Source organism: Malaclemys terrapin, chromosome 16 (genome assembly GCF_027887155.1).
Source record: "Malaclemys terrapin pileata isolate rMalTer1 chromosome 16, rMalTer1.hap1, whole genome shotgun sequence".
NCBI classification, from domain to species: Eukaryota; Metazoa; Chordata; order Testudines; family Emydidae; genus Malaclemys; species Malaclemys terrapin.
In genome coordinates this window covers 15,995,058-16,011,252 of record NC_071520.1, presented here as the reverse complement: position 1 = coordinate 16,011,252, position 16,195 = coordinate 15,995,058, and the positions used below count along the sequence as shown (strand labels likewise).

The 16,195-nt window shown below is 41.3% G+C and overlaps 1 protein-coding gene across 1 annotated transcript in view; it reads left to right on the top strand.

The window, feature by feature from the left end:
- PPIL2 (peptidylprolyl isomerase like 2) overlaps positions 1–16,195 on the top strand; it is a 139,830-nt gene that overhangs the window by 16,671 nt on the left and 106,964 nt on the right. Inside the window, exon 6 of the mRNA XM_054006054.1 lies at positions 11,042–11,093. Coding sequence (XP_053862029.1) covers positions 11,042–11,093 — 52 coding nt within the window. The remainder of the gene's footprint in view (positions 1–11,041; positions 11,094–16,195) is intronic.

Here is a 16,195-nt window from a genome sequence, read left to right as displayed (position 1 = left end):
GGAAGAAAGTCTAGAACAGCTATTATAACTAATTTTGAGTCCATGGTAAAAGAAAAATTGTTGTTGTCCTGGAAGGTACTGAAATCCAACCAATTCAGTCTTTGTGAGCGGTCTTAGGGTGCGTAATGGCTATGATTAAACAAGGATTTGGGGTTAAAGGAGATCCCTCTTTACTGAAGCTAGAGTAATACTTTTGGTGGGAGTACGAGTAGTTTAGGAAGGTGAGATGCCTGAGCATTTAGAGCTCTTTAGGGCAGGCAGGGACAGTCTTTTTGTTGTGTGTAGTGTCTAGTACATTGGAGTACTCCATTCCTTGACTGGACCTCCGGACGCTACTACAACACAGTAATCGTGTTCAAGGATTTTCAAGGCCTGCCAAGCAAGGCATGGAGCATTGTTAATTCTGTTTTCATGTGGCTTTCCAGTTTTTCTCCTTGGAGATTTTTCCTAAGTTGTTCTCATATCCATACAGAACACTCTCTTTCTATAAAGTCCAATAAGCATTGTCAACCTGTCAGTGTTAAAAGAAAATATTATCAGATGGAGAGCCTGTGGAACCTCTTGCACGTAGGCTATCTGCTCATTAGTTTTCTGTTTCTGCAGTGCCAAGATCCCCTAATCATTAGGGAATATAATCACACTGCTCAGATACTGTTCTTTAGCAAGATAAATTCAGAAGTGCTGCCCATTCCTCCCAGTATGGATCTTTTTTCTGCTCAAGACCTGGAGCATAGGCTTGAAATCCAAATGATCAAACATGTCCCCTGACAGGATGTGGGAAAGCAGGAACTTCCACTGGCAATGGAATACTTTCTCCATGGATACCTGAAAATGGATGATCACTTCTCAGTAGTGTGGTAGCTTCAGGTTTCATCTGCCTGGAGCCCAGCCAAAGGGATAATCAGAAATTCAAGTCTCCTCTGGAGGATGCTTTTCAAGGATCCATGCTGATGAAGAGGATGGGGGCATTTGTGGCCCTAGAATCCAAAGTGGATGGCTTTGTTTGTGACTTGTGCAACTTTCAATCGAGTCTTCAAATATTTTGCAGGTGTAAATGTCACACCAGGTGTACCTTTTTACTTTTTTGGTAAACTTGCCAAGGAGGGTCTTTGGAAACTTGGAGCAAAGTTGTTTCTTGGACTGTTTTAGTTCTAATAAAAGATTCAGTAACGAAAAATACACAGGTTCTCTGCGTGTAGAATAGCTTATTACAAAGTAGAGAACAGTTACCTTTCATGAGGAACCTGTGTTAGTGGAAGCTTCCCTAAAGAGACTTGGTTTAGGTATGATGTGGCCACACTGTGACTTTCACATACTTCAGAAAAAGGGAGAAAAGGAGAATGATCATAAGCCTATCTATCTGTTCGGCTACATGATCTGTGTAGGATAGGAAAAAAGGTTCAAAATTATGTACTGGGACTGCTTAAAAATATTACCAGTGCCTGTTGGGACATGATTGCCAAACTGTCTGATTTCACTCAGTAACTCACCCTTTGGGTATTTCCAGAAGCGGAGACACTTTCGTAGATAAGAATAAGCCAGGGAGAATGCCTTCTGATAACGCTGGTGACTGTATTCCTATGGCCTGTGTTTGCAGCAATGTTTCAGGAGAGAGTGAGGTTTTTTTCCTGTACTGAACGGTGAATAGATCTCTCCAGATGTGTTTACAATTGGAGGGGGTAAGAGGCCTCTGCCTCAAATATCTTGAGGATGAACCTGCAGGAACATGTGGCTATTCTGTGTGCCAAGTTTCACATGAAGCCCTTTTCAGCAAGATAAACTATTTAATATGTAGTGCTTGGACCACATTTTCCTTATTGCCTCATTTGCTTCAGAAATTAGTAAATCTCAGTGAACAATCTAAATGTAATTACATGAATTTTGTGGCAAAAGGTCCAGCTTTCGTTTTGCTAGCATGTCCATGCACATCATCTCAGAGTGTTGGGACCCCTGCTATGTTCATTGGAACAGCAGGTGGTCCCCACAAAGCATGCTATCCCACTTTATTCTTAGTCCTTTTGTTATGCACACCATGTATCACAACTTCAGGGAAAACCAAAACTGAGCTGAAATGTGGCACTGGAAAACCATCAACAAGGATCATAATGTACAAGGAAATCTTCAACTGTTAAGGAATTATTTTGGATGAATTAACCCTGCCTCTGGTTGTCTTGATCCCCGAATATCTGATGTTTGTGGCATATAAGATACCAGTAAGAGACTTAACTGAACTGCCACAAAATGCCTTGAGACTTTAGTGTTAAAACAGAGCTAATAGAAATTGCTTCAAAATTTATACCAAATTGAACATCTGTGTTTAAAAAAAAAAAAAAAAAAAATATTCCCCAAGGGTAAGGTACTGCAAGATTGACAGTTAAATATTTATTTGTATTGTGGTAGTGTCTGGGGGACCCGCATTACGCTAGGTGCTGTACAAACACAAAATAGAGTTCGAGCTGTAGCTGAGAAGATGAAGTAATATCTTCTATTGGACCAACTTCTTTTGGTGAAAGAGACAAACTTTTGAGCTACGCAGAACTGCTCTTCAAGTTTGGGAAAGAGTTTGTTTATTGCTATTTGTGATAGTGTTAGAAATAGTGATTTGCAACTTTTCATGGTTGAGCAAAGGTATTAAAAACTAGAACAACTTTTTTGCACTGAATCCCTGTTAATCTTGCCCCATATATCGTTCTCTGTACTTTAAATAAACAAAAAAGATGTGACCTGCACACTTTGAATGGATGTATTGAATACCCTGTCAGCCCCTTATCTCGGCTTCTGGGGAATTCACTGCTGCAGTTGAAGGCATTGTTTAAAAGATTTGCAGGTATTAAGATGAAAGGGTTTGACCATTCCTTTCAGCTTCCCGTTATTTACTCTTCTTAAATTTGTGCCAAAAGATCACCTTTTTGTGTACCGTGAAACTATTAATATTTTGTTTGGCTAGTGCTCACAAGTTTGCCAGGCATCCCACAGAAACATGTTCAGACATGGATCCTACCAAGAGAACAATCTAAATTCGACATGCCATAACTAGTTATGGTCATAAAGAAAATTAATATAAGGAGCAGGAGGATAGAGGGAATGAAGGTGACCATGATAAGATCACTTGCTTACCAGGGTTAGTGGGCTGTGTCCTTAGCTGGAAAACTGTTGTTGTTGTCTTTTTAAAATATAATATATATATATATATATATATATAAATAATATAGCTTTTCTCCCCCTGCCCTCCTTCCTCCCCACTCTCACTTCTCATAATGGACATAGATCAGTTACCTGTAGGTTGTTTTCCCTTTCTCTAGGTGTGTATATTATACTCAGACAAGCTACAGGTGTGTTACCACCAGTATCTATTTTAAAGAGTCATATTTGGTTCCTTGTGACGCAGCCAAAAGGTAAAACTCTGAAAAACACTTTATTATTTAAATTTACAATGAACAGGGAGGCTAATTTAAAAAGCACAGCAAGGTGCTGATTAAGCTGCTGTACCTTCCTGGTCTTCTGGATCTGGGGAATGACAGGTAGTTTTGGTATTCAGTAGACTGGCCCTGGACACACACACACAAATGTATCCTGTTATTGCTAATGCTTTATTTTTCCTAGAGCAAATAAGTATTTTAATTTAGATTTTACAGACTGAACAGATGGTCTTTTTTTCACTCCACTTCTTATTTTGGTGGAAGATGGGGTACATTAGATGCATTTTTGTGTTTGTGACACTTGGAAGCCATGAAACATTGTAGCCTTAGATGAGATTCAGTATGAGGCTCCCTACAGATCTTTTCTTGTCCAGACTTCACTAAAATTTGAGACTTAAGGCTTTTCAGTACCTCTGTTTCTCTGTATTTTTCATAAACTGTGTTTTCATAAACATTGGCTATGGATACTTTTTGTCTGGGTTGGTAAAAGATCTCGGACTGCATTAAAATTGCAGGTTTAATATTTTATATTGTACAGTAGAACCTCGTAGTTATGAACACCAGAGTTGGGAACTGACCAGTCAACCACACACCTCATTGGAACCTGAAGTATGCAATCAGGCAGCAACAGAGACCGGGGCAGGGGGGGGGGGGGGGGGGAGAGTAAATACAGTACATTACTGTGTTAAGTGTAAATTACTGAAAAAAATAAAGGGAAAGTAGCATTTTTCTTCTGCGTAGTAGTTTCAAAGCTGTAGGAAGTCAGTGTCAGTTGTAAACTTGTGAAAGAAGAACCGTAACGTTTTGTTGAGAGTTACGAACATTTCAGAGTTACGAACAACCTCCATTCCCAAGGTGTTCCTAACTCTCAGGTTCTATTGTCCTGTTCATCTTTTATTAACATTCCCTTTGTTATGGCAGTGTTGTTGCCAGATTCTGCGAGTCAAGCTTATACCATCAAGCAAATCTCTGCAATCCTAAAGGCAGGACTCTGATTAATCTGGAGTGTCAGTTTAATTAAATATTTACTGTTGGGACTTGATGGCCTGGAAGTGGCTAATGAGAGATGCCCCTTTTCACTTCCAAGCCACCAGCCCAAATCTGGATCTACTTTGTAGTGAATGAAAGACGTTATTAACTAGAGGCTGTTGTTTGACCTGTGGAAATGAATGGATGGTATTGGTCTAGCTCTGAGTGGACATTGTCCATGTGATTAAAATACATCACAGCTGGCAGTCATATAGGAGACTCAGCAGAGTAGCTGTAGCTTGAATGGGTCTGGAGACTGAACTGTCTTCTTACCCCTAGACCAGGTACCTCCAAGGCAGCATTGAGGCAGACTGGTCAATTTTAACTGGGGTTAGGCTTGCACTTCTATTTCCCACAGTGTATCTGTTGCGTGTACTCACTAAAGACTTTGTCTCCAAGGCTGTCAATGTGGCACCTTTCACCAGCATTAAATTCACTTTAAAATGTTAAGTAGTACTCAGTATGCCTGCTGCTCTGCAATTAAAACTGAAACAGCCAAGCAACATCATCTGCATTTTTCTTGACTGTCCAGTGTGGTTGCTTCTCGAACGTCAAAGATGTGAAACTAAGAACAGGTTTGTGATCTCTAAAAGAACCTGAAGTGTAAGTAAAGATGCAGGCAGAGATTCAGCAATGTAAGACACAAATCTATTTTTATCTTTTGTACCTGCTTTTTTCCCCCATCTCCAGTATCCCATTTTGGTGGTTATCAGCCTACAGTAGGGCCAAAGTCTCTTCACTACTGCACCTTGTCCATTATGCTACAGGCTTTGTCTGTGGCTGGCCAATTCAGGGTCTGATGCTTCTGACTCCTCAGTGACTTTGCCATCATAGTTGAATTTGCAGAGATCTTTATCCTTGATGGCATCGCTCTCTGTTTTTGTCCCTTACTGCCATAGGCTATTAGGTAGATGACTAGGTGACTAACATTTTTTAACATTAACTCAGTTAAGGAATCTGGAAAGCTCTGCATTTAGTAACTAAAACTCTTGCTGCTCCCCACCATCACTATCCATGAGAGGCTGAAGAACAAAATGAGTCTGTTTTGATTGTTTTTCAGATGGGTATGTATCCAGCAGAGTCAAAATCTCATTAGCAACAAGTCTTTAACAGGGGAATGATGAACATGTTGACACGGACCAAAGGGATTCAGAGTGTGTAACTAATTGATGTGCAGGGATTATAGGTCATATCTTTGCGATTCACACGCATCAGTAACAAAGGGTGATTTAATTTTAAACAATCAGCATGCTTCATCCAAAAGCTGCCCTTCCATATCCCAGGAGGAATGGATTGTGTTAGCTGACAGACTAGAGAAAACTGAGGAGGGGCTTGTTAATGCTTGCTAGAAAGTAGGTCATGGTCGAAAGTAGCCTGACTGGCTTTGTTGGAAGTGTCTCCCAGAAAGGGAGAGAATCTGCTGAGGGGAAAGCTCAAATAGTTTTTCCAGTCCTCATGGTTTAACAGCTGACATTGTGTCTTAACCCTGCTTTCCAGTACTAGTATATAAAAGTATCTTTAAAAGAATACTAGCTTTTATTTCTGCCTGGGAAAATGTTTATGGCGCAAATTTAATCTTGGATGTGAGATTTGGTGATAAATTTCAAACAGATTGTGCCTTTTCATTAAACTTTTTGCTTTTTCTTTCCTCAATTCTATTTTCATTGATGAGTTACTGAGACTTGACAGTAATCTTTGAAGAATATTAGAACACTTGAGTGCAAAGCCCTTGTCACCTGAGCCTCTGTGACACGCTTTTTAGGGTGTCCATTGCAATAACAAACTTCAGAGCCTGAGGCAATTAACTCATGCTCGCACAGCTTGTGCTGCGGGGCTGAGAATTGCAGTGTAGGTGCTCAGGCTGCACCCCCAGTTCTGAGACCCTCACAGGGAGGGTTCAGGGCTTGGGCTCCAGCCCAAGCCCGAACATCTACACTGCAAGGTTTTGCCCTGCAGCCAAAGCCCTGCAAGCCCCAGTCAGCTGCCACCGGGTCACCTGCTGTGCAGAAAGTCTTTTATTGCAGGGTAGGTGTACCCTTAAGGTATGTCCACACAGCATTTTGAAGTGAGCCTCCAAGCCTGGGTTGACAGACTCGGGCTAGTGGCGCTCGCACTAGCACTCGAACAATGGCTGTGTAGGCAGCACTTTGAAGTTGTAGTTTGAACTGGAGCTTGGGTTCTGAAGCCTAAGGACGGGGGTGGGCTTCAGAGCCCGAACTCCAGCCCAAGCAGCAACTTCAAAGCACTCTCCATTCAGCTGTTTTTCGAGCACTAGCACAAGCCCTGCTAAGCTGAATCTGTCAACTGGGCTGGGAAGCTTGCTCCTGCTCAGTCCAAAATGCTGTGTAGACATAACCTCTGAAATGCCTAAGCTCCACTAGACCGGTCAGTGAAATGCCAAGCACACTTTGTTCTGGGTTTCTCATACTGCTGCATTGCACTGGTCCCACATTTTAAGGGATCACTTGTACGTGGAGTACTTGGGGTGGAAGGAGAGGCCAAGCACTGTGTACACTTTAGGCATTTTTAAAAAAAGCTGATTTCTATAGTGTTTAACCTTTCTCAAAAGTATCTGTGCTAACAATGATAAATAGACCCTAGATGGTAATCCCAGTTGGTTCCTGTATACTCAGACGCACCTGTCTGAACTCTTGTATTGCTTTATTTGAGATAGAGTGAGAGTTGTGTTTGTGTGTGGAGGGAAAGAGTTCTTCCACTGGTGCTAGATCAGTGCTTCTTAACCTGTTTATTGTTGTGGGCTGCCTTATGCGGCCCAGAATGTGTTACCTGGGCCACCGGTTGAGAACCACAGCGCCCCCACACAGACCCCTATGCCCAGCGCCTCCCACCTGGAGACCCCTCCACAGAGTGGGGCCAGGAGTGGAGCCCTGAGTGGGGGGCCAGGTGGCAGCCTCGATCCTGGACCTGGTTGGGCAGTTGGGTGGCAGCCCAGACCCTGACCCCCTGGGGCTGGCCAGCAGCCCCAATGCTGACCCCAGACACTGACCCCATTACAAGACCCTTTTTTACAGTTGTTTATAACTTTACCAAACTTTAATCATTTGGGTTGAAATTTTCCCTGCCAGGTATTTGCCTCAGGCTGAACTTTATTTTGTGGGTGCTTCAGCCAAAATGGGCTCACTGTTTCCAAGAAATTAGGAGAAAATGTTGTTTTGGCCCTGTGTTTTTTTTTGTTTGGTTGGGTTTTTTTTAAAGTTCTGGTGACTTTTTCTTTGGACTACTGTACTGCCCCTAGGCTTTGGAGCAGGTTCTTGATATTTACCAGAGGGTGGGCTTTGTGTCAAGGATGTGCCTTTTGCCTTCCCAATGAAAAGCCACCCAAATTTGGCCAAATTGTAAGCCTTTGCAAAATTGCAGTTTGAACATGCTCCATAGAGACTCCATAGATTTTAGGGGCTGAATTTCCTGAAGATTCTGTCCGTGCTGCACGTGCTCCAGCACAGAGCTGAGCCAGACTTCCTCTGAAATTTCTGGTCTGGGTTGCTGTAGGCTGCATCAGGTACTGGCACCTCAACTGAGAGCAGGGGGACTCTCTTCTGTGCTTCGAATGCCTCCCCTGCTGGGCCCAGGCAGTGTGGAGGAGGAAGCTACCTGATTTGAATGCAAAAGAGACAAGAACTGGTCCTGTGGTTAGAGCAGATTGGGACAAGGAGTATGGGGGGCAGTGACTGGGACTGAAGGCTGGCGGGAGGAGGTAGGGGAAACCAAGACTGGGAGTCGGTGTGTGGGGAGACTGGGAATGATTGGGCAAGGAAACTAGGAGTAGGAGGGAGATGGGGGGGGGGGGGGGAGGAAGGGGACTAGAAGCCAATAGGTGGAGTGGGGACCTGAAATCTGATGAGGAATCTTGTAGGTAGGATACTGGAACTCAGAACCAGTTAATAAGCAAGCTTAATTTTGGCATTGTCTTGAGAGCTTGACTTGCCCACTGTAACAATATTCTTTTAATGTACTTTTTGTGTGGTTAATGTATAACATGAGTGTGAATTAGCTTCTTCCTGATTCTGAGATTTCTTTGTAATGTAGCACATACTGATCAGTTGGCTATGTTCAGTCAGTCGTATCTTTTTGTCTTCATATTACAAATGGAGCCATTACCTGGGAATGCTATCAGTAGTGAGGTGTTGTCCCATATTATTTTTGCATGCTGACATTAGGCCTTGCAACATGAGCAACCTTTATCAAGAAATAAATTGTTTACTCGCTCTCATCCAAAAGATGTGACCTGCGGCACTGTACTATCTCCTGGGATACTGGATAGGAGCCTGAGGCCATGATAGTGCTTCTAAGGACATAATACATCTTGACTAATAAAATAATGTGCTACAACTTTTGCTAGTGCTGATCGACTCTAGCTGGAAGCAGACTAAAATATTGCAGAAAATGCAGTCAAGTACAACAGTTTGGATCCTAAATCATGGCTAGGGTCACTGTCTGAGGACTGCCTCTGTTTCAGCTGCAGCTCCTTGCTTTGTTCACAGATGGCCTGCTCTACTCTTCTGAGAGCAGAGGGAGACGGCATCTCTTTCTAGACCTTCCTTAAACTGATCTTAACTGAGATATTTCAAGAGGTGGTGTCTCTATAAAGGAGTGCATCCTTGGATTTAACATTTGGGCTGTTTTGTTGAGCATACATTTGTGGATATGTTTTGCGGTAATAAATATCTCTATGCAGGACAAAGCCATCCAAACACATCGGTTTACATTGTCAGCTCTGTAGAGCCCCCTCCATTTCCTCAATAATTTTTCTTCCCTAGTAAGAAATCCTACTTTAGATTGGACATGCAGTCCTTGCCATTGCCATTACTATGCCTTCTTGCAGATGATGTCTATCTCGCCTGAGAACCACAGCATAAGAACCACCATATTGGATTTGCATCCTCCAGTTACTGGGCCGGAGACAACGCTAACAAACTGCATGTTCATTCCCTCTCCCATCTTTTCCCTTGTTGGTCTTGCTAGTAAACTAGGCAGATGGTTATCTTTGTGGCAGCTAATTAATGCTGCGACTTGACAAAACAATTTGAGAGGCAGCCTCACATTTAAAAAAAAGAGCCCAGCTGTCATAGAAGAATGAGCCAGCTGTCATATCTTGTAGTTTTCTGATCAAGGAACATAAGTCTTGATTTTAGACACACAATTTGGTCATGTGACTTTTTATGTAACCACTATGCGCCGTCAAAATTGATCCAACAAGTCTCTGCACAAAGCGTATGCAGATCTACAAACAGTAACGAGTAGATATCTGTCTAGGGATACAAAGAGGAATATAGCTCCCTGCCTCCTTTATTTGTTGATTAATTGATTGTCTGAAAGCAGAACTAGTTGTCTTTTAAAAGGCCTTTGTTTTAGGAGCTCCGAGCAGGAAATCTGGCAGTGACTCAATTTTTCTGACAGCCTGTATGTTTCTCAGACTAGGCTTTTTTTATTATTATTTCTGAGGTCCTGACTCAGTTTACCAACCTGTGGTCCATTCTGATGCATTGTATTGGTAGGTTTGATACTCTGTGAGTTTCAGGAGGTGGCCATTTTAGTTTTACTTGCATTACCAATAGCCATTCTTACCCAAATTCTTAGGGTTGTAAGGGCCTGATCCTACGAGGTGCCCTCAGGCCATTGAAGTCAATGGTAGTTGAGGGTGCGCTGCACCTGAAAGAGGAAGGCACTCCGCTACAGGATTGGGCACTAAGGTCTGATGATCAAACACTTAATTCTGTCCTATTGAAATAAATGGTGCTCTGCGCTGGAGGATCCCTATGCCCATGCAGAGCCCTGTTGATTTCAATAGGACTTTGCTGTGGCCTGCCTGCACCGATCAAATTGCAGGATCAGGGCCTGAGACACTCCCTGTCAGGTGATAAAAAAGTAAAAGTAATGTAATAAGTTCTAGCAGGCCAACTTAATCTTCCACTTAACTCTAATTCTCAGTCATAAAATCCATGGAACCCTTGCTATGGTATCAGCTGTATTAAAAATTCTTAACGACCAAAAATGTACGTTTCCTGAGAGTTCACATCACCATTCTTCATTACTTCTGATGTTTTGCTAGTTAGTATGTGGGCTGACGTATAGTCTGTTAAAGCAAAAGGTAAACGATAGTTACTTTAGTGTAATTGCAAAAATAGTTTGCTTGCTTTACGCACTCCGACAGAAATGCCTTTCAGAGTTGTCACTTTTAATCAACAAGAATAGCCTTCAATGTAATGTATTTGCTGCAAGTTATTGCCTCTCATCTTTTCATGCTAACCCCCTTTTTAATTTGTGCTGAGGCAAAGTATAAATTGAACTATTTAATCTCAGGTTTATTACATTTGTATTAGGACAATACTGTATCAAGCTACAATACTGTAATGTGTTTCCCTGTTCTCAAATTCCATAAATATGATTTCTGGGGATTGGCTCTATCCCTTTTCATTTCCAGAGTTACTGTGATAAAATAACAGGTGATTTATTATTGATGATGATGCAATCAGTGTAATAATAATGGGCTTCATTAATGCCATGATATTATTTTATTTCTGAGGTCAGTGTTAGCAGTGATTAATTTTTCCATATTTTATTGTATCCCTTAGAAACTAGATGCCAAATCTCTTGTCAAGCTAAACTTCGCTAAAAACAGTGAAGGTGAGTTGGTGCATTCTTTATTTTTTCTGAGCTCTTTTACAAACCAGGATTCTCTTACAGCTGTAGGTTCATGTACTAAAGTAATTTGTGTTACCTTCCATGTAGGATCATAATTTTATTTTTGAGCTCTGTCACTGATTGTTGGAATCAACATGTTCTTCATTAAGGCTTCATTTCTGCCACCTTTACATTGAGTAGTTTCTATTTCTGAAAGTAATCCCATTTCGTTTTGTGACTGCTCGCCGAGTAAGGTACTACATGATGAGAGTAAGAGTTTCTGGAAAGGTGAAATTACATGGTGTGTTATCTTTAGCCGATACCCACAACTACTATAGCCAATTTACTACAGGAATCTGAGCCTGTACCTTAACCCTTCACTCTGGCTTACTTTAGTATCCAGAGATAATGTGCAACAGAATATAAAATAATAAAGTCTTCATTAATGTTGCAGTGTTATGTCACAGCATAATTAGAAGTACATTAGCCTGGAAAAGATGTTAATTTTCCCATGCTAGTTATTCCCTAGCTTCCCAATCAATTCAGTGGAATCGTGTCTGGCTTTTAAAAGACCAAGGGAAAGGGAGATATGCTACCTTTGCTAAGGATATAGTAACATTGTGGGAAAGGGAGACTCTCTCTCATATAGAAGTTGATGGAGCTCATTGTAAGTCCGTGGGGCGTTGTGACTCAGCAGACTTCACTGATCCTCCTTATCAGTCCTCCATGATTTGAACTCCATTTTGAAGACACTGGTAAAATTGGGGGCAAAATGCTCAATAACTCATTTGACAGCTCAAGATAATTGTTTTCTGAGGAACATGTTCATGGCTTTTTCTGAATAACAACCTGTTAGAGAAGAGCCTGTGGTTACGCTTCTGCTGGCTTAAAGATGTAAAATCAAGGATCAATCCAGAACCACCAATAATATAAGGGAGAAAATTATAGTTTGATTTATAATACTTGGCTGTAAAGTTATTAGAACATATAACATGCAATTAATTTATGAAACCTCTGTGAAGCAGATAATTATAATCTCTTTACTGAGGGGAAAATGTAGGCAACAAGGTCTCTAGGCGTTGGAGATGGGATTAGAATTTAAAAGTTTCTAGCTCCTAAATCTTTGGCTAAATCCATGAGACCACACCGTCTGTCATAAGAGTTCTATGATTGGTAACCGATTTCTTTAGAGTTCTGCATTCAATTGACAAATCTTAATGCCTTTAAAACATTGTCATAATCGGTAAAACATCAACAAATTGATAAAAAACTAATAGCAATTTTTGGGTGCACAATTTACTATAACTCCAGCTCAGTACTTTCTGAAAATCAGGCAGCTTTTGGGGGTCTCAAGTTGGACACCCCAAAATGGAGGTCACGTTTGGAAATCTTGGCCATTATGTTTTCAGCTCACAATTCAGGGCATTTTGCTATACAGCTGCTGTTAACTCGAGTGGGACTAGCTCAACTAAAATGACAAGTTTAGAATATTAAGGAGTCATAATAGAGACTCTTAAGTATAAAGGAGCCATTTCATCATGAACTCTTATTTTTTTCCACTTACAACTTTTTGCAAAACAGTGTCCTTTGGGCTGCAATATTTTATGCTTAATCTCAACCCAAAGGTGAATTTTTAATTTAAATATTACAAAAATTGCAGGCCGAAGAGTAAAGTGTGGGAAGAAAAAGATGTGTGTTTTAGAGGCATTCTCACCATTTTTTTGCTCTCCCATAGTTCAGTAAAATTGCTTTCAAAAAGTCGTCATCCTTGAAATGAATGCATTCCTCCATGGGCAATGTACATGAGACATGTTGGAACATAGTTTGTTTCTAAACCTTGTTATGAATATTGTAATTCTTTAACCTTTTTCAGATGAATTAGCTTGTACAGGTAAAGATTAGAACGTTCTCAGGGGTCCAGGGTATATAATAATGTGCATCATACATCAGGAGAAGAGATATAACTAAAAAGGCATATGATTTAGGGTTAGGCTCTTCATCCTTAGAATAAGTAACGAAGAAGAGCTCCCCTTCTAGTAGGTGTATGTGTCTCTGTCCCTGGCTTTCTGAGGTGGCCCATCACTGTCACCAAAATTGTTTCCATTCCATGTCCCAGCCTGACAGTAAGAAGTCCAGCATGCTGGAATAGGTCGGATATTGGAGCCTGGTTGGCTCCACCCTCTGATTTTCCCCAGAAAAAGAGGTTGGAGACAGGTACCCAGATTTTCAAAAATGACTAGTGATTTTGGGTACTTCAGTGTTTTTGGGTGCCCAACCTGAGAGACCCTAGAGGGGCCTGATTTCACTGCTCTACAGCCAAAATGCTTCTGAAATAAATGTAGTCAAACTTTACTAATTCTGGGTCACTGAGAAGGAAAATGATGCTTAAAATTGTTGATTGGCTCTAGTTTTCAATATATGCTATTGGATCAGTATATATGACCCTTGACTTGGGAATGGCGGAGGATAAGTGAGTTATAAAGGGAAGGGATCTCAATTTAAACCAGAAATGACTAAAATACATCTTTGACTGGATCTATGAATAAATCTATGACTGGGTTTGGACAGTACTTGCTTTTTAGGCAAAACAATGAATGATGCAATCTGAAGCTGATATTGCGTCATACATGATATGAATTGCATCATGTTATTCCTAGAAGTCATGGATGATGCAATCATAACGAAGCTTGCATCACTCTGCTGAACAAATTGCCCTATATCAGCTCTAGAAATCATAGTGTGTCATGCTCTCTTATTTGTCAGTGTTTGATTTTGCAATGGGACACATTTCTGTTTAGCCAAAGTGAGCAGAGATGCCTCGTACTTGTGTGAACAGTGCAGATAACTTCTGCTATGTTTGTGGTGAAGTGGCTTTTGCATCACAAAAGCGCAGTATAACCACTATGGTTAAGAAAGCCTATCACCTTTATTTTGGCTGCAAAATTGGAGATCAGGACAAGAGGTGGGCCGCACACATATGCTGCAACACTTGTGCAACAAATCTTCGCCAGTGGTTGAACAGGAAAAGGAAATCTATGCCTTTTGCAGTGCAAATGATTTGGAGAGAGCCAACAGATCATACCAGCAATTGTTACTTCTTCAAGGTGCCTCCAGTTGGGAAAGGTGTGTCAAAGAAGAAAAAGTGGCCTGTGCATTATCCAAACATTCCATCAGCTATACGCCCAGTACCCCACGGAGAAGGACTGCCGGTTCCTGATGCACCAGAGTCATTCTCACTTGAGTCAGACGAGGAAGAGGATGAAACTTCTGGTCCTGAACCATCAATGTCACAGGACCCACATTTTTCTCCCATCCTTCTCCTCTGAACCACACCTCATAACACAAGGTGAGCTGAATGACCTTGCCAGGGATTTGGAACTACCCAAGAGTAAGGCAGAGCTGTTGGGCTCCAGACTACAGCAGTGGAATCTCCTGGCAGGTGATGTTAGGGTTTCCATGTTCTGTGACCGTCAAAAGGATCTTGTCCCATTCTTCTTCATGGAAGGTGATCTTGTAGCCTGCAACAGCATGGATGGTGTGATGGCAGCCCTCAACATCGTTCATGATCCAGATGAGTGGAGACTGTTCATTGATTCATCGAAGACGAGTCTTAAAGCTGTTTTACTGCATAATGGCAATGTTTTGCCATCAATTCCAGTTGGTCATGCAGTCCATATGAAGGAAACCTATGACAACATGAAACAACTTTTGAGGTGGATAAACTATGACCAACATCAGTGGCAGCTTTGTGGCGATTTGAAGGTTGTTGCTCTCTTGCTTGGTCTGCAGACTGGATACACAAAGTACTGCTGTTTTCTCTGCGAATGGGATAGTTGTGCAAGAGATTCACACTACATCAAGAAAGATTGGCCACTCCGACAGTCATTGGAGCCTGGGAGGAAAAGTGTTCAGCATCCACCATTTGTTGAATCAAGGAAGATTTTGTTACCACCCTTACACATCAACCTGGCTCTGATGAAGAACTTTGTCAAGGCCATTGACAAAACACAAGCAGCTTTCAAGTACCTCCGTGGAAAATTTCCAAGGTTAAGTGAAGCTAAGATAAAGGAAGGTGTCTTTGCTGGTCCTCAGATTCATGAACTTTTTCGAGATGATGCATTTGACCATGCACTGCGTGGCAAGGAAAAGACGGCATGGAAAGCCTTCCAGTTAGTGGCAATAAATTTTCTCGGAAACAACAAGGCAGACAACTACAGGTTGTTGGTGGAAAACCTCCTCAAGGCATACAAAAGTCTTGGTTGCAACATGTCACTAAAGATACATTTTTTGCACTCTCATCTAGATTTTTTTCCACCGAACTGCGGAGCAGTGAGCGACGAACACGGCAAGCGATTTCACCAGGACATTGCAACAATGGAGAAACGCTATCAGGGCAAATGGAGCCCATCAATGCTTGCAGACTATTGCTGGACAGTGACAAGAGATGCTCCATTTAATGAATACAAGAGACAAGCCAAAAAGCGCTGAGTAGACACTGAATAGGACTAAACTATGTACATAATAGTTTTTTGCCTTTTGTTTCATAATAAATTTTATTTATATAACCCTTTTGCTGATTTTTAAAGTGTTACATAAACAGGATAGGTGAAATATCATGTAAAGCAACCATAAACACATGAAAAGACCTAGGTTTACAATTTATGATTAAAACTCTATCTACACAATATACATAGACCTAAAATGTAAAAACTTAAATATCTTAAAACAGTAGCCAATCAGTTGTTTTAATTGTCATATTTGAATTCAGCACATCAAAATACATAATAAATAGCACATTTTATCTCTGAAACAGACGACTTCTCAAAAATTTTAGACCAGTGTTTTCAGAGAGTGCACTTTGTGACAACTAGGTCCCTTTACATGGTGTCTCAGGTAAATCACTAGTATCTCTTGAAAATTTTGTGTGGTGTGGCTATTGACAACTAAATCTTTTAGGTAGGGGATGGTTGCTGGAGGGGTTGGCAATATGGGAGATGTTTATTCTGAATGAGAGAGTGGTAAGAGCAAAGGGAGGTCTCTGATCTGTGTATGGAAGGGAGAACATGAGGTTATGGGGCATTAAGGCTGGAGTTGGAACCGTATAG